At 40.5% G+C, this 18,797-nt stretch overlaps 1 protein-coding gene across 7 annotated transcripts in view; it reads left to right on the top strand.

Moving 5' to 3' along the window:
- Window positions 1-18,797, top strand: part of arhgap32b (Rho GTPase activating protein 32b) — a 203,368-nt gene that overhangs the window by 162,132 nt on the left and 22,439 nt on the right. For 5 of the 7 annotated variants that reach the window (XM_074671654.1, XM_074671655.1, XM_074671657.1 and 2 more), the window contains one exon: window positions 425-499. The exons of 1 other annotated variant lie outside the window; for it this stretch is intronic. In XM_074671654.1, the coding sequence (XP_074527755.1) occupies window positions 425-499 (75 nt within the window). Of the gene's footprint in view, window positions 1-424; window positions 500-9,317; window positions 9,473-18,797 lie in introns of those variants that run through there. One more of the 7 variants, XM_074671660.1, reaches the window with a different exon arrangement.

The following is an 18,797-nucleotide window of genomic DNA, read 5'->3' on the forward strand; positions in this document are numbered from 1 at the left end:
TCCCTGTGAGTCCCTGAAGCAAAGAGAGGTAAACTCAGTCTTATATAGAAATCCTCAGAACAACAATGAACACAGCTCCAGAAACTAACGCGATGAAACTGAGAGTTTGATTTCATGAGACTCTCAAGGGTTATAACTTTAAAGTTAACATGAATTTCTCTCACATAAAAGACTTGTTTTGATGTTTCTTTGTATTTCTAATCTTTACACTGTCTTACAAAGCGAGTTATTGCTTTAACATCTGAGAATATTTTTTTATGTAAAGCTGCTGAGCTCGCAGCACCAGCATACACAATTGTTCTGTTCTCTAACTTAAACTGCTTCTCTCCTTCTGCTGACTCTCTCATGTCTCCATCATCCATCCATCCATCCATCTATCCATCCATGTGTCTGTTGGTCCATCCCTCCATCCGGCTGCATGCAGACTTGGAGATGGAGAGTGTAATACAGGAGAATGCATGGGTGGCCGACCCGCTAAACCACTACAGCATAAGCTCAGGTAGACGACAAACCCTGTGGTGTTCTGCACCGTAACACCTCCTAACTGAGAACTAACACCACTACCCTGTGTGACGTGTTTGCACTCTGTGACCCTAATACAGCTGGTCTTTATACCTGATACAGGGGTGTGGGTTCTGGCTTCACTCCTCACTGGGGAACTGTAACCCAACTGCAACCTTTAACACACTTACCCCCGTACCCTAGCCCCCTGTAGTTCTGTAGTATTAGCTCTATTAGTAGACGTAGTTGCATGTATTTCACACTTTGTGTCTGAATGACTCATGTGGTTAACTTTTTGAATTGCTATGGTCAAACTATCAGCCAGCAGCTGTTAAAAAGGCTGCATTGTCTTTGACAGCCAGTGAGCATTATAACAAAAACTTTCTGACAACATTAAAGAAGATCTTTACACACACAACCCTTCATTAAAAACATAAAAGACATCTGTTCTCATACCAGCAACTAAGCTGCCAGACTCCTCTGACAAAAACAGTCATTTTCCTTGACAAAGGAAATCTATCTTTCACTGCCCTGAACAACTGTGTGATTGTGTTGGGTTTTTTTGTGTTCAACCCTTTAAAAGTTTATGGTAAGTCAACAACAAACAAACCAACTTTGTAGAGTCAGTACAGCAGCAACCTCCATGCACTGTGATGTTAAAATTTCTGTAGAGTCTTGTAGCCTGGTCAAAAACAACGTGGTCTCTGTGGATTATTTTCTGTAAAGACAGAACAGTGGTAATAAGCCAAACTGGAGCTACCAGCAAAAAAAGTCTAACCAGAGCAACAGAGGGTATACATTGAAAACTGACCTGAGAATGTTTCTTGTGGGCGGTGTGAGTCCTCAGCAAAATTTAAGGACAATTTTAAACTGTCACTGTTACGTCACTAAAGCCACAGAACAACATTCCACAGGTATTGTTTACATCACATTACAGAGCTGCTGCATTCAGTTTGTTATGACTATAATCTGAATCCCTCAGTCTTCCTCCTACCTTATAACCTGTTGGCTCCACTAAAAGGAAGATCACTGCATCTGTGGGCGCATGATTGTGTTTTAAGCCTGGTTCTTGTAGCTTTAAAGCTAGGTTTGCTTTGAAGCAGGGGTCCCCAAACTTTTTCCCTTCTCTGATGGGGGGCCAGGGTCAGTTCGTAAAAAAAAGTGTGATGATTGCAGAGGTGTCCAAACGTAAATATTTATTATTTCCCAGAAAGCCACACACAACCAAATATGACTAACCCTTTCTGGGATCTTGACAGGAAAAAAACATCAGTTTAGATAATTTTATAATAAATAATAACACTATTAATGAAATATGTAACAATATTTATGAAATAAACGATAACTAAACAGCCCTTTTCAGGTTTTTCACAGAAAAAAAGACCATGAAATATTAACTTTCTTGTAGAAACCACTGTTTGCAGCTCTCTCTCATGAACTTCACTGTGAAAACCAGAAAGTAAGCAGGCTAAAAAACTGAACTATGTGATGCAACACCTACCAGCTCAATACATTTCACTACAGTATGGTAGTATAACAAGATTTTTTTTTTTTAAGGGAGGGGTTTCAGATAGGGCACAAACTGCATAAAGGTGGAATAGAAAGTTACGTTTTATGCATTTGTAAGTCTCGATCATGTGGCCAGACTGGAAAAAAATCAGCCTCTGGTATTGTTCAGGGGGCCAAGCAAAATGTGGAGGCAGGTCGTATCCGGCCCCCGGGCCATAGTTTGGGGACCACTGCTATGAAGAATGAAAGTATTGATCGAATTGTAACAGCAAAAAAAAACATGTGACTTCTATGTGAAAAATATCACAGACACATATATGAACTTAAAGAATCAGATCTGATCTTGATTCTTGTTCTGCAGAAATCTTGCGCATCCGTTTTCAAGATTTAGAGTCACGCCAGAAATACACCAGATACGTCTGCAGTTGACTCTGTTGCGCTACCATGACTGTGTTTGTCAACTCACACCGACTGCGTTTTCAGTCCAACAACCAGCATAACTGACAAACAGCTGAAGTCTCTTCTTTCATGTTGGGTTGTAAAACCTCAAACCTGTTGACTCCTGGCCTGGCTCCACTCATTATGTCTGTTCGTTGTCGTAGTCAAGCCAAATACGAACTGATTTTGACACAGTCTGTTTTATTTTGAAAGTCAATGGGTGTTTTTAAGTAGTTTCCTGTCACGACTTCTTGTCCCACTTGATCTCCCGTGCACTGAATTTATGAGTCCATCAAAGATAGGATGGCTGTGTTTTGTTTGTTTACCAGCAACACGATGGCACAACCACGCAGACTGACTGCAACAGAACAGATCCAGTGTAAGTTGACACATCGACTTGAATGGAAACTTATTGGATCATTTTGCTGCAACAGAACACAGAAACACTGCAGATGCATCTGGTGCATTTTAGCTGTCATGCTGTGTGAAGCTGTGACACAGTCAACCTCAGGCAATCACACTTCATCTAATGCGGAAATTATTTTATATTAACGCGACACAATAACTTACTGAAGGCATTGCGGTGTGAACTTTACCAGCTTATAAATCAGGTTAAGAAAAATGTCAGGAAACCAAATGTTTGTCCTCTTTTGTGCGTTACATGGAACTTTTTTTAGATGAGAAGTTGTCGTAAAAAGCAGTGCTGCTTTCAGGAGTCGCTCTCCAAAGAAATATCCTTCCAGCTGCCTGTTTCTTTTCTTTTTTCCCCCCAAGGTGTATGCAAATGAGTCCAGGGGTGATCCAGGTTACTACAGCATTTCTCAAAGCGCTGAATGTACTGTGTGTCTGGACGGGGGCCAGCTGTGTTTGTGTGTGTCTGTTTGGTCGGAGCTGAAAGGCCGAGCAGGGGTGCCATGGTGCTGGGGTCTCGACCAGCCTTGATTTATTTAATCCTTTCACAATGAGGGGGCCTGTAAACCCATCCATTGAGCGCTAAGCTTTGTCCTGCAACAGTAAGAATCTCTGTCTGCCTCTCCATGGAGACTGAAAGAGCACATTCCTGCAGGGAGCCGCACGGATCTGGAAAAATATGTGTGCTCTGCCGAGATCTACCGCTCAGCACTTCACCACTAACCTTTCCCAGTGAAACCATGGAAATTGTTAACATGCCCCAGTCGAAATCAAGAGGAAAGACGCTCAGAGTTACTTGCCTTTTGTCTGTGTGTGCTGGTATCAGGGGAACCTGAGAGCAGAGATCACTCTTCTTGACAGTTAAAATAAACTCTTTAGCTGACATGACACACAGAGTTGTGAGCTTTGGATAAAAAATGACCGACAGCCGTCTTTCCTCCCCAGACGGCCAAACACTTTCAGACCCAGATGTAGACCCCCTCCTCCTCCTCCTCCTCTGTTCCCCTCCTGAGCGCAGGCCTTCGTCATGTCTGGGGACCAGTGATTTGGGCAGCTGTGAGCACACATGAGCCAAGACAGCTGGTTATGTGAGGGAGACAGGAAGTGAAAAGAGGAGAGAATGTGGGGGACAGAGTAAGATTTGTCCTCAGATCATTTCCTGGTGCTGTGAAACTTTATGAGATCCCTCGTGTTGCTGTGCAGCTTCAATAAGAGACTGTTGTTGTTGTTGTTGTGGACCACACCTTTGTTTGGAGGAGGCTGCTGCTCATTACACACTAACAGCTCTGTCAAACCAAAGCACAGAGCTGTTTCTTCTTTTTTTACTGGACTGAGTGAAAAGTTTGTCATGAGTTTCTGAAGTTACATTTCACTGGGTCATGTTGCATCATTGTTGTGCTCTGCTGCATTTTTAAACACTTAATTTCACACAATATGTTAGCAAAGCTTCAAAGCTTCCACATTTAAGCAGCAGGTAGGGGCTCGGATTTATCACTGTGTTTGTGTTTCAGGCAGCATGACGCTCTGATCCTGTACATTGAGCTTTGCATGCAGCAGTAAAACACACACTTCCTCGCTCATTCCACATCGCCAGTTTGAGTCAGACCATTCAGATCCATGCAAAACAGCAGCTGCAGTTAATCCCACACAAAGCTCTCATCCTGTTAGACACTACATGACATCAGGGCTGCATTTCCTGCATAGGTGTTTATCTGCGCAGAGCCAACAGTTCCCACCCTGACAGAAAGTTTTCACCAGAAATAATGATCTGCTCATTTTATTATTTTTTTAACTGATGGAAAACATTTTTTACCTTGAGTTAAAACCTCAAAGATATCTATTCAAACATATACAGTTAAGAATTAACACAATCTAGATGTGGCATTAAATAGATATTGGTTGCTTTGGTGCATGAAAACATAGAGTTTGTCATGTTCTCTTTGAACAACCCTCTGAGATGGATCTATACTTTTGTGCTTTGCTACTTATACACATCTTTTCTATTTGTGGTTTTTAGACCCCTTTGTCTTCTGAAGTCATTTTTCAAACAAGTGACACTTTTATGTTTTATGTAACTGCAAAGCAAAACAAAGCAAGTTTATTCTTACAGCACTGTTCATTTATCGAGCATTTCAAAGTACTCTGCAGAGTTAAAACAGAATATTTCATGACATTACAAGTGTTTGCTACCAAGCCAAGGGAAATACTTAATTCTAACCGGTCAAACTCCTATAGCGTTGGTGAAACATTTCAAATAGAAAGGTGCTATCTCATGCATTAAAGACCCGGTGAGGACTTTATAAGTGATTTTGAAAAAGTCTCACTTTGAGATCCATGTCTGATCGTAATCCTCAATGTAAAATGAGATTATCAGTATCAAAATACATTATTTCTAAATGCTATTTCACAGTATCAATAGGCGGGTTGTCCAGGACCAGATTGATTTACCACACCAAGTCCTATGATAACACCACACCAGTCAATGTTAATTGGCGTGAGAAAAGTGATCCATCCTTTTCTCTGAAGGATTTCTTGAGTTGATTTTGTAGTAACTGCAGACACTGCAGCCGAACTATCAAAAAGAAAAAAGGGCCGGACAAAAGCTAAACAAGAGAGTGATAGAGCATGTGTTAAAGGCTAAAACATGAACTAAGGGCTAAAACACAGGGTAAACTGTCAGTGATAATGTTCATTCCAACCCATAGTCAGCAGTTATTCTGCAGTGGTCTGTTCAAACTTGAGAGTCTATCAATAAAATGAAGAGTGAGGTTACGTTAGCTCTGCTTGGTAGATGCCTGGCAGGACATAGCTAACCAGGATTCACTAACATTGCGTGTTACAGAAACGTCTCAGAGCACCAGGTAGCCGGTAGTGCTAAATATAGCCTAAAACTAAACTCTGGTACAAAGTACAAAGAGTTTCCAAAGTTTGATTGACATCACGTTTCAAACAATAGTGCTACGTAACTGTTAATAGACACATTACCTCCTCACTTTGCATCTGGTAAAAAGTTATTTTAACAAAAAAAAGCAGTATTGAAAGAAGATCTGCTCTCCATTCTTTGACTTCAAAACAAACACACACCTTGGTAAAAGACACATCCTCACAACAGTGGTTGCAAATGTTCATGAAAGTCTTTATCCTGGAAAAACTAACTTTTCCGTCAAATCCTCACTGATTCTTTACATCAATCTGCATACAGGATCAGGTAGAATAAAATAGAATAGAAAATAGAATAGAAAATACTTTATTTATCCCCGAGGGGAAATTCAGGAGTCACAGCAGCAATCAATAAAACAAAAGTAAGAAAGTGTATTAAAAGTGCAAAAAGGTCCACAAGAAAATAGATGACGTCATCCCGTCCACCACTCTCCAGCCCAGCCAGTCTCCACCTCCACAGGGTCCAGGACTGATCCTCCCCAGCAGTCTGTTCAGTCTCTGTCTCCTGGATCCAGTCTGCTCCAGTCTGCAGGCAAAGCTCCTCCAATGTGGCGCTGGCGTCCGACGTCAGCCACGTCGGTGAACAGCACGATGCTGCTGGGCTAGCACGGCTAGCTCGTCCATCCCACCGGAGCTAGATCCCACGTTCCCAACAACGATGGATGGAAGGACAGGTCCATGTCGTCACCTCCCAGCTCACACCCGAGAACCAGCACGTCGTCCTCACCACCTCCTCCTCAGCTCGAGGGAAATCATCAAGCCCTACACTATTTAGCATTGACATGCTACAGGCTGCTAACAGCTGATTTCACATGTAAACAATGCAGCCATGGTTACATGTAGGATCTCCAGACAAACACAGGAGAAAAGTAGTAAAAATATCACTGAAGCCACAAAAAGTTTGGTGTCCATGACCAACAATGAATCATACAAAGTAATGATCCACTCCAAATACAAACATGACAAAAAAGAGACAAAAAATTACAAGAAACGGACAAAGAAGAGAGAGCTGCTGCAACAGGCAGCTACTTGGGCAGCGCCTAGCAACGGAATCGGAATAGGTACACTTCACCTCTGCTTGTTGACACTGACAGAAAGTTTAGCTTCTGTCTCAGTCTGGTCTTGAGAGTTGGGAAATAATGACAGTTAACTGGCATAGATCTGAGAGCAGTTTAAGGACCCTTAAGAACCCTGTCAGGATTCAAATTTGCATAACCACCCCTTCACTGTACATCACCCCAGGCAGAAATGGCTCAGAGGAAGAGCGGGTGTCTTCTTTCCATTTCCTTTACCTGCAGTTTACACTTTATCGTGTCCTCTGGCAAGACACTGAACCCTGAATTGCTCTCAGGAGCACAGCCAGCATTGAGAGAAATGTCAGGAAGCAACTTCACATCACATGAATTTGACATGTCATGTAGTGCTTTGGGTTGTCTCAAGATAAGAAAAAAAAGTTGGAGATGTAGTTCATTTATCTTTTCAAACTACAAGAAATATCACATTAAGTAAAACTTTAACATTTTAAAATTTTAAACCTGAATTATCGGAGAATACGTCTCCTGTCAGGTCAGTTAAAGTGAGACATCTAAAGGTTAGAAATGTCTGAACTGTTGTCTTTGCTCCCCTTAATAACACCATTATTGCTTAACACCAGTTGGCAGACACGGCTCTGTTATCTCGTGCCGTGCTAAATGTATTAGCAATGATTATTAATGCAAAAATTAAGGAAAAGATGGATGACTGCAGAGGATTAGTCTAAAAACAAATGGAAACCCAAATGAGGCAATTTTAGAGCACATGAGATAAATCTTGGGGGGTTTAATCCAGATAAATGTGGTGGGAAAGGAGAAGAAGTGTTCATTAAAGCAGATTCCTATTCATTTATTTGACTTCAAGCTTAATTTTTTGTCTTTTCCGCATCCTCTGTCATATCGTCTACATCACTAACTGATGATCGCATGTTGTGAGGTCTGACTGCAGTCTTGTGATTCAGGATCAACAACAACAAATTAGTTAGACTTTATTGAAACTCGACGTGTCTGCTCAGGGAGTAAGCTAGTTAAAGCATTAATGAGATAATGCTTTCAGGGGGCTGAGGGGCCCCTCAGACGGAGAGCTGGTTTTAAGTCTGGAAAAGAACATCCAGCATGTTGTTTAAGCTGAACTGAATCATTGTGGGTGTCAGCCAGAGGTCAGTGGGCCGGTCAGCAGTGGTCCAGTCTGTGGGTGTTTCTTCCTTTGAGTTTGTCATTCAAAGTGGACAGTGTGACGGAAAAGTTCAGGGTGAAAGAAAATGATCATAAAAGTAAGTCATCATGAAAATGACTTCCACTGTCATTGTAATGACTCAGTTTCTCTACACACAGCTTTATTAGGGACTCTTTGGACTTTGTTCACAGGCCTGGAAACAAAATTAGCCTCCGTACTGAAATAACAAATGAATCAATTATTACATTTAAGTGTTGACTGAGAATAAGAGCAGTGAAGCTGCTCGTTAGGAAGTGTGTGTGTTTTGTGTGAAGGAGTGTTTTCCACTCTGTAAACCACCAGCCTGACTCCTGGCTGCCTGACAATTGTGCTGTGTTCAAATACAGTTGGAAATGTTAGAACCAAGCACATGTGAAGACTATTAATGCACATTTTTGCCTCTCCCTGTTACACTGTGGGGGAAGATAGCTAACAACTGGTGCAGTTTAAATTACAACAGGAGTGTAACATTTAAATACAGCATGGCTTCTGTGGCATGTATACCTCTGACCTTAGACGATGAGGTTAGGATGACGCTCTGTGCTGAGTTTAAATGCAGTTTCAAATACAAGCAGAGATTGCGTGGCATCCTGTTTTTATATTTTGTCCTTATCAAAACAGACTGCATCCAGTAGAATAATTATTAATATAATGTGGTTTCAGTTGATCTGAAATTAATCCTATTATAGCACAAACATTCATATTTTGATTTACAGGGTGATATTTGGGGTGATATTTGCAGTATTTGATGTTTCAAGAGATTAGTTTCTTTCAATGCTGTTAAAACATGCCAGAAAAAGGTCCTGTCTAGATATTACATGTAAAAAAAACAGACCCGATCAGGAAGCTAAGAAGTAGCATTTTTAAATAACCTGTAACCTGTAATATTGGTACTGATAATCTCATTTTAAGGTGTGCATCATGATCAGGCATCTAGAAGGGAGACTTAGAAACTCCTCACAGCCCCCTTTAACTTAATTCTGTAACACTTTTAAGTACTCAAGGTACTGTCATCCCTTGTAAGCAAAAGTGTAACTGACAGGTTTCTTAAACCGAAATGGTAAGCCGGTAATTCCCATTTTCCGGGTGGACTTGAAGGCAGCACGTGCGTGGCTGTAATGCGCTGGAGCCGGAGCTTTGTGTGAATGTGTGTGTGTGCGAGTGAGGATACTCGCTGACGGAGCAAAGAGGAAAGTCTGCGGCGCTTCTAGTCGTTTTGTCCAAACTTTTAACTTCATCTTTGTCCGTAGGTTGAAGGGACCTGGTGGTGTTTTTTTTGTGACTTTCGGAGTTTTTTGTCGCAGTTGTGTTCACGTGTTAGTAGGTTAGCGAGGAGTGGAAGAAGAGTTGAACGTTAGTGATACTTTGGACTCTCGTGAGATACTGTCATTCAGACTTGGGCCAAGTCCAGCGTTATGAAGGCAAGGTAAGAAGTAGCATTTTTAAATAACTTCATGGTTTTTGTTTAGTGATTAATGCGCTTAAAGTGTGTCATCGTGAATGTGGTGGTCTGCACTTTTTGGGAGGACTCCTTTAACCGCTAAGCTTGTAGACTCACGCGTGTATCGTGTTTCAGTGGAAACTCATCATGTGGAGGAGATTGAAGCTCTTTATAGGGGAAATATTCCTCCTTCCTCATATGACTCCACATTTTCCCTTTGTCTTTATTTAGGTTTTTGATAACTTGGGAAAATTGTTGTCTCGGTTTTGTGACTGCCAGATCATTTTGGGCTCTAAGTATATAAAAAAAAACTTTTTAAAGTGTGTGAAATAAACTCCAACATTAAACAGTAAGCATTGAAATACATTAGTTATCCAGTATTACAAACTCGGCCGTGTTTGAATGATATAGCAACACAATTAGGGTATTTCACATAAAAGGTGAAACATGACACATCACTATTTTATTTATTATGCACTTAACCTTTGAGGTGAATTTGTATTTTGTCAGTCTGATATGATGATGTCATGATCTTGCAATTTCCCATTCATCTCTTGATCATTTTATGTGTTAATATTGTTATTGTAGGCAGTGTTCCAGGTGTGATTAGTAAGTGTATCAGGAGCCATTCCCACCCCTTAGTGTTTTATATACATGGAGTTATGCTGCTTTTGGTTCTTATTACACCACACACTCAGGCTGTCTTCTTCAAACAGAGCTCACTGTCACTCATGACTGCTCTCTAGCACAGAGACACACTGCTCTGTTGTTTACACAATGAACACCCATCCAGAAACACCAACAAGAGCCGTGTTATGAGGATGTGTTAATGCGTGTAAACACAGTGACTCCTGGTGTAATGTTCTGGTTTTCCGTTTGAATGTTTGTTGTCAGTCAGGATTTATTGTTGGGAAATGGAATATGTTGGAAGTCTTTTGTCCTTGCTTGATACCTCGATAAAAGCAAGTATAGTTGTGGAGTTTCTGTAGCCAGTGAAACTGTACCCATTGATTTGAACCATTTTAGATGTTTTAGTCTCCTATCATTTAAGGTTTGGTTTTAGGACTTAGAAATGACCATATTTGAACAAGAGAGTGGAACTAAAGAGGAGTGTGGGGTAGGCAAATGCTGAGTCATCAAAACTCTAAAGTCTGTGCCCATAGCTGATTCAATAGTTAAAGAATTAACCACTGTTCCCCTTCCCAGTGAGAGCCTGGCTGTAGTGGTAGTCTTTGTACATTTCTCTAGTTATTAAAGGCACAATGCGTTGATATTACAGTGCATTTAGCAGAGTGGAATTACTAGAAATGAAATGCAGCATTCATGCCCTCTCCAAATTAGCTTACAAACTCTATAACCAGGTAATCTTTTTTTACTAAATACTCCTAACACCAGGGAAATCTCCCTCCAGCCAGCTGTCACTACATTTGTATGTTACAAACTGAGGTGCCGTCATACATTTGACTCCTCATCTGAACTTTATTACTTCATAAATCTCATAACTCAACCATTTCACTATCTAGCCACTTTTGTAACTGACAAAGTCATATCATGCTGTTAGGATATGGTGTTAGGGGGATGTAGACTACTTAATCTACCTCGACACTTCTCCAAAAGCAGTCGGTTATTATAATGGGATAGTTAGGGGAAGCAGTCTTCGCTGCGGGGAATTAGCAAGAACAATGATAACCAGACAACCATTATAAACATATTATGAGAGACACTGAATGACCTAACAAGCTACTGGGAAAACAGAGACACTTGCCATTAATGCTAACATGTGAATAGTAATAAATATAATAATAAATAAACAAAGAAAACCAACACAACTGAGAGGTCAAGATCTGTTGCTGAATAAGTTTTCCACCAGCTAACAGTTCAGTCAAAGTGGCTCCACCCAAACATATATCATATTGGCCTGAATACAAGTTTTTTTTTCGTTGAAGATAGTGTGAAACTTTGGGGGGTCGTCTAATAATCAGGGTCTTATATTCGGGTCAATACAGTAGCTTACATTAGAAGGTAATATAGTGAGACAATAAATGAAGTAAAATAAAATATTAAACCTCTTGTGGTTGTCCAAATAAGGCAAGATGTGTAAACTAGCCTCCTCTGTGGGAGGCTGTGCACTAAGGATGGGTCATGATATTCTAAACATTGAGTATTAAGTTTTTTTATCAGAAGAAGAACAATTACAGATGTAACAGCATCAAAGGGTAAACATTTTTCATTGGTTTTACCAGTGTCTGGGTGAAATACAGTTTTCCTGGAACACAGTGGCTGTAGCATGTATTAAAGCAGTCAACCAATTACCAAACCTTTAGCTTGAAATGCCCATCCCATGCTTAACTCTGCTGTTAAAAGTGACATTTTAACATGGAGTCTAACAGGGATTAACTCGCTAATGGAACTTGCCCCCAGTGGACACTGCAGGAACTGCAGTTTCAGAGGCTTCATTTTACAGCCCCTTATTATCATATATATTGAATACATAAGTAAGGTAGACACTAACTGAGCACATACTCAGACCCACAGTACTGATTCAGTTGCTCTTCCAGCCCTCCATGTTTCCTACATAACTGTGCCCAAAGGAGGTAACTTTAAGTTTGAGGCCCCCACCACAGTAAAAACACATAAAGTTCCTATAGAAAGGCTTAAATTACATTCAAACCAGAGGCCTCTGCACCACTCCATATAAAACTCCAGAAACAGAGCATGTAAACATATCCAACCCATTCATTTCTGGGTTTCTATTGAAAGAAATAGTCAAGAGGAGAGGGTTTGAATTTCCCGCTCAGCTGTCATTATGGATCTGTGTGTGTGTGTCTGTTGAATCTGAAGGCAGTTCAGGCTGGAGTGAAAGGATTGAGCTGAGCTCAGATCACTGTGAAGCCCAGAGGAGCAGCGGTCACGCCCACAGCTGGTTGTGTATTCATTGAACACTGACACGCACAGCTTGTATCAAATATCTCAGCACACAGTCTGCTGATTGGCTGCACCGCGTCACTGCTCTACTTTATGAAGCCCTGGCACTTTGTTTTGTTGGTTTTTCCTCCGGTCTGAACTTTGTGAAAAGCTATGTAGCAGCTGTTTGGAGTGATGCAGCTGATGTTAAATTGAAAGGAAGATTACTATTTCTTCTTTTATTGCTCCTTCAGGAAAGTTTGGCCTCTTTTTCTCCTCTCCCTCAGCTCAAATTGTCTAAACTTCTCTCTGTGCTCTCATGAGGAAAGCCTTGTCGAAGTCAGTTAAAGGCTGAATCTAAGAGCTGTTAGTGTTCCTCAGCACTAAAATCTCATTATCTGTTCAGTTCAGGCTTTTTTTGAGTCTCTTTGTTATCTATGCAAAAAGATCTGGAGAAACTGGCTCTTGTTCACCTGCTGTGAACATCTGGACCCCTAGCTTATCTGTCAAATGCAAAATTAAACAATTAGAAATGATTAGGTAAAGAGTATATCCTCATACATTCAACAGACACATTTTGATCTCATGTTTCAGCCAAACAAAGTTTTACACATCAGTGAAACAGCAATGCTGCAGCGTTGAGCCTCAGTTCAGAAGGTACGTCTTGGTAGTTGAATTGGTCAGTGAATTTTTTGGATCGGCTTGGACTAGAACAGTTTAGAGAAAAAGATCAGTTTTCACTCTCTACAGAAAGAAAAGGTTTAAACAAGCCGCCACCCGTCTTTTTCTGTAAGTGAGCCTCTTTAAAAAGCTCTGCCTGTCTGTCACCTGGCCTCTCATTACCTGTCTGTGAATGGCGTCCTCACAAAGACTGTGGTTGGCAGGTCAAGGTTGCTCCCATTTGGCAGCTGCTGTGTTGGACCAACAACCCTCTGGTCTGTATGTTTCTGGCCCCTGCTTTCCTGTCGTTAACTTACCCGGACAGCACTTCATCTACCTGAAAGAAGTAGCGCCTTGTATGGAGAATACTGTGGTTAGCTAGGAACTAATTTACAAGTAGTTTATACCAAAAATTAAACATTAATTAACCAATTACTCCCTAGTTAGAAAATACTCAAGAAATACTCAATTTCATCTGACTTTAAAGGGGTTACATTGTCTGTAGGTAAACTGTGTCAAAATGATTTGCAGTGTGACTAGCTTTAGCAGAGCTAGCTTTAGCACCTAGTTACACAGTGCTCTGGTTGGTGATTTTATGCCAGATATAACCAGACACAACTGACATACTACATTTTCTACATCAAAATACTGGAAAAAGTCACCATGCAACAGGATAAGATTGAATTCTGTGTTTGATTACATCCAGGTAGTAGAGTATTAGCAGTAATGGCAGATACCTTTCAGCAAAGGTACAGACCCATTTTAGCGATAATGGCTGTAGTAAAAAAAAAAAAACAGATCAATAATTGAAAGTTAGTTGGATTCAGGTGTGGGGATTAAACAGGTGTTTTTTTTTTCAGTAAGTTTGTGAGAAAAAGTTGTTTCCAGTCAAATAATAAACAAATTGATTGGAATACCCTTAAAATTGTTTAGAGCTATAAATCAATTGACGTGTAAAATGCCAGGTGTTAAGCAGCGGTTTGAAAAGTTGAATTACTGTAAGGCTTACATTTTGTGCAACACAAATAAACAGTAATTCTTTACAACATACTTCAGATTTACACTGTTCTGCTTATTACTCTGCTTTCTGCGCTGTTTTATCAAATATTGACAGTAGACTGGAGGGAAGTATAAAACTTTAAAAACATAGCTTTGAGGTTAGCTCACTCACAGTCACTGAGCCTCTGGTTGGTTGAAAGTTAAGGATACAGTTAACCATACCCTCTGGTGTTCGTACAGCGCTGCAGACGAACACAGATCAATATTTTGAATGTCAAAGGAGTGAGTTTGGTGGCATTCTTGTCAACACCCGTTTCTCTGCTTTGCTGAAAAGTTGAGGGGTCGTGAAGACTTGGAGGGATTGGTTGAGTTCACTCAGTGGCACCACTGGAAACTTCTTGGAGGCACTGATAAATTTTGTAATTAATAGCATATCGAATTTAATGACCTTATCCATGCCATAATCCTTGGATTTACTGTCCTCACTGCTGTGATTCAGCAGCGAGTGTGTCAGAGACGGTGTCAGAGAGCCTCCGGCCCTCCGGCTGCCGTCTGCTCTGACAGTGAGCAGATGGAAGTCCCCTTCAGCTCTCTGCTCAGTGCCATGCCTGTCACTACACTCCTCTTCCTCACGTCTTACAGTCAGTCTGTGCCTCTAAATAAAAGTGACGTGTCAGTGTTAAGCCAGCACGGTTTCACAGTCGCCCTCCCTCCTCTCTCTCATGATACTGAAGGCTCTTTTTGATGCCTGAACAGCGAGTAAACAAAGCTGCCTCAGCGTTTCTGTGTGCCGGTGCAGCAGCTAAGAAGGAATTTCTCCCTCAGGGGTCAACTGTGGCTCCAGTTTCCTCTGAAATGGAACGATGGCTCTCGTTTGATGGCTGTGGCTCAGATGCTTCGCTGTTTGTTCAGATTCATTGAGCTGCTTCATTAAAACTGTACACAATGGAGACTCAAGACTCAAAAGTTTGTTTTCAACATTAATTATTTACTCAGCGGGCTGAGGAAGTTAGATTACTGTTGAGTCAGTGCGTTGGTAATCCAGGCTACAATGTTTGTGTTCTCAGCATCAGTTAAAAAAAAAGATTTAGAAAAAACAGATTAAAAGGATACTTTAAATCGTCATCAAAAAAACTTTGCAATAATAAAATGTAGCTCACACTATCCTTGTGTAGAAAATAAGACAAGCAAAGTCTAAGCCTCTGTTTTTTTTTACTTGGTGACCCTTCCCTTGAGCTGTGCCTCTGACTAGGTGAGCTTGGGATCCTAATATCCTCTAAACTGCCGAGTTAGAAAGAAATTCACCCCCCGTCCAGTGTGTGACGATAATAAATTAGTGACTCAGACAGTGTTTTTTGAACCAGGCTGTAAATGGGTTGATTTCTGCTTTGAAAACAGCTTTTTTTGGCTTGGTGTGTATGTGACTTCCGGTACTTACAGAGCCAGCCTCAAGTGGACACTCGAGAAACAGCAGATTTCAGCGCTTCAGCATTGTGTCATATTCTTAGACCTGGAGTTGTTGCTTGGTCGCACATTGTTGCCTCGTCAGACTAATGATGGACAGATGAAGAAAGATCAATCTTAAAGCTGGGAGAGTCAAACCAAAAGAAAGTAAGCTAGATTTGGAACTTACCCTAATGAAAAATATGAAATGTAAACCGCTTTTGATGATGCGAATGCTGTCAGCCTTTCAAATATTAGTATGGCAGCTGTTACAAGGCTGTTAACATAAAACATAATCCTCGGAAATCTATGAACTAAATGCTTTTGGGCATCCCTTCACCAAAAAACAGAATTTTAGGCAGCTGAAAACACAAATTTTAGAGATCTGATTCCAAGACCCTTTACTGCTAAAATAGCCATGTTTAGTACAAGAACAACAACAACGTCCAGCTGTGTAAGTGAGGAAGCATCAATTACGAGCATCAAATCAGCAGTCTACATTTGAATATACGTCTTTTTGTACCTACTATCTTTAGATGCATCATCACATCAAAGTAGACCAACTTAGAAATGCACAGTGACGACTTGTTTTCTTCTAAATGAGGCCTGAGGCCGTCTTTTCTTATTAAACCCTCAAACCTGCTGCTGGATTTGGGTCTGATAGAGCAGTGGTTCTCAAAGTGAGGGTCAGAAAGTCAGAAAACATTGGTAAGGGGCTCCAAAATCAAAAACTGTTTACAGTCATACATTTTAATCGTAATTGTAGATATATGAAAAAAATTGGAGGAATTAAAAAAACGTGCTTACAGAAATGTTTTGATCTATTTTTACATTTCTTTGTTGCCATAAGACCCTTGAGGTGTACTCAGAAAAACAGCCCATGTTTTTAGCTTGCTCACACAGCAGGGGGGTTGCCAGTTTCTGCCAATGCTTTTTTAAAAGTCATGAGCTGAAAAGTTTGGGACCCCCTGAGGTGTAGCACTAAAGTTCAGCTCTCAGACACCCAAAGCAAAGCATTGATTAAAAGTTTCAGACAGGCATTGATTGTTTTGGGAGACTCTAAGGGTTGTTAGATTCAGTAGACTGAGTTGGTTACCAATTTTAACCTTAAAGATCAGGCCATTCTCCAGGATCAGTAAGAATACAATCAATACAGGGATCTGATACAGCCACTGTTGTTCTGGAGCTTACAACCAAGCTGTAATTGATTACTTTTGTGGAATGGTACTAAGCAGACATTATTTTGATAAAGTCATGTCAGAAATGTTAATCTGATGGAAAATCTAAATTCAGTCAAGAATGAAATGAACAAGCTGAAACAACAACTGATGTGAGCTTTCAACGTACCATTCATGTGTGAGAATCAGAGAGAAAGAAGTTGAGAAGTTGTCTTAATTTGCAGTTTTTCGTGCTAATTGATCTCAGAAATAGTTTTTATTCCACCTCTTTCAAGTTTAAATAGCCTTGACTTGTCTTTTGGGGGAATTTGATATTTTGTTTTGAAGTATTCAGTCAGAAATAAGATGCAGAAGAGCTTAGATTTCTGTTTTGTGAAAGTAAATTTCCATTTGTTTCTCTAATCAAATAGTCAAATAAGACACCTGGGCATTGTTGTGTGTTAAAAATGCTGCTGCATTTTTTTTTATGTGTTCCAAATGAAAAATGTGATCATGTTGGATTAGTTTTTTCAACTTTTTTTCTTTATTGGAATAGTTGTTCACTGAATTGGACAGTATCCTGTATCTGTTGGATTGGCTCAGATGGACACTGCTACAATAAGTGTCTTTCACCTGTCGTTATGACCAGGTATGTCTGTTATGTAGAGGAGGAGGACGGCTCTAAGATCAGTCAACCCTCAGGAAGAGCTCAGTGATTGATGACCTGTAGGGAGTCATTTCTAGGCTGGTTGAAGACTCACGATTCTGCTAACAGTTTGAGAGTCTGGCTGGGGTCTCCCCTGTGAATACTCTGAATCAACATTTATTAGCAGCATACAGGAACAGTACACAATCTGCACACTTTCTTTCGCACACAGTTGTATCGCTCCCCTACGGTGATAGGTGTTGAATGAGAGGAATTCCCTTTTATGATGTACATTTTTATTTTCAGTTTTTACTGAATGTTTCTGACACGAGTTACATTTAAAGGAGAAAACAAGTAAAATTTATCATTGCAGCCCTGTGTGTGTTTGTTATTTTCTACTATAACAATGAGAAGCTGTTAAATGAATGCAGCCGGGGTGTCTGTCCATCAGCTCATTAGTTTTACTCCGATCTTGATGTTTGAATTTTAAATGTACTCACCGGGCTGTCAATTATGTCTGCAGCACACAGTCTCCCTCCACAGTGTATATTTAGCATACAAAACAGACAGCTTCTCATTAATTTCTGCCTAATGGTCTGTGAGCCAGAGGGCCAAGCCTTACATAAAGGATGTTTTAAATGTTAGTAGTCAGATCGGCAGAGGTGTGTGTTTGTGTGTGCATCCTGCATGATGCTGTGAGCGTCCATAAATGAATCACGATATCATCACTTCTCATAAATAACAGAAGTGTGAGAAACGCGCTGCCTGAACACTTTTGTTCTCTTCTTGTTATCCTCCAAACAAACGTTTGAGCCTCAGCTTTCTGTACCTCAGCTTGTTTTGTTTCTGCAGATAGACTTCTATAAGCACTGGCCTATTTTCACTTTGAAGTAGTGCTCAGCGCTGCACAGCAAATTTAAACTCTGCATCTGAAAGTGAAGTTTTTTTACAGGACTGAATTTAAGCACTTTTCCTCTTTGTTTGTGTTTGTGTTGCTCTGAAGTCTTGAGCAGGTACAGTAGAAATCATGACACAGAGGTTGGTGGATTGTGAATGTGATTGTGCTCACAATCAGTCCTGGGACAGAAACCTAAAAAAAAGCTGCTTCATCACAGCAGCTTTGCCACTTAAGACCTCAGAGAGGAAAAGTTCTGGTTGCTCTGTTATCAGAGACTTAGTGACGTTCCAGATGCAGTGGCTGAAATAAACTATGACCAGAGGTCAGGAAAGCGGTAAATACTGTTTGCAGCTATGACTGATTGTTACAGGGTTGTTTTTCTTTCACTGAGAGCACAGCCAATAGCTTCTGAGTGTTTATATCAGCCTCCAACAATCAGAAAGGGAAGATTTGCTTTAAGAAATTAAAGCCACGTTCACACATAGCCAGGTATCTTGGAAATCACATATATTTTTATACGTTTAGGCCTGTCGTTCAGATGAAGCCGCAGTTTTACGTCACTGAAAACAATGTTTTCTGAAAACTCCAGCCAAAGTGAAGATT

This window comes from Halichoeres trimaculatus, unplaced genomic scaffold (genome assembly GCF_033239565.1).
Source record: "Halichoeres trimaculatus isolate MK-OKI-2021-1 unplaced genomic scaffold, fHalTri1.1 fHalTri1_scaffold_6, whole genome shotgun sequence".
NCBI classification, from domain to species: domain Eukaryota; kingdom Metazoa; phylum Chordata; class Actinopteri; order Labriformes; family Labridae; genus Halichoeres; species Halichoeres trimaculatus.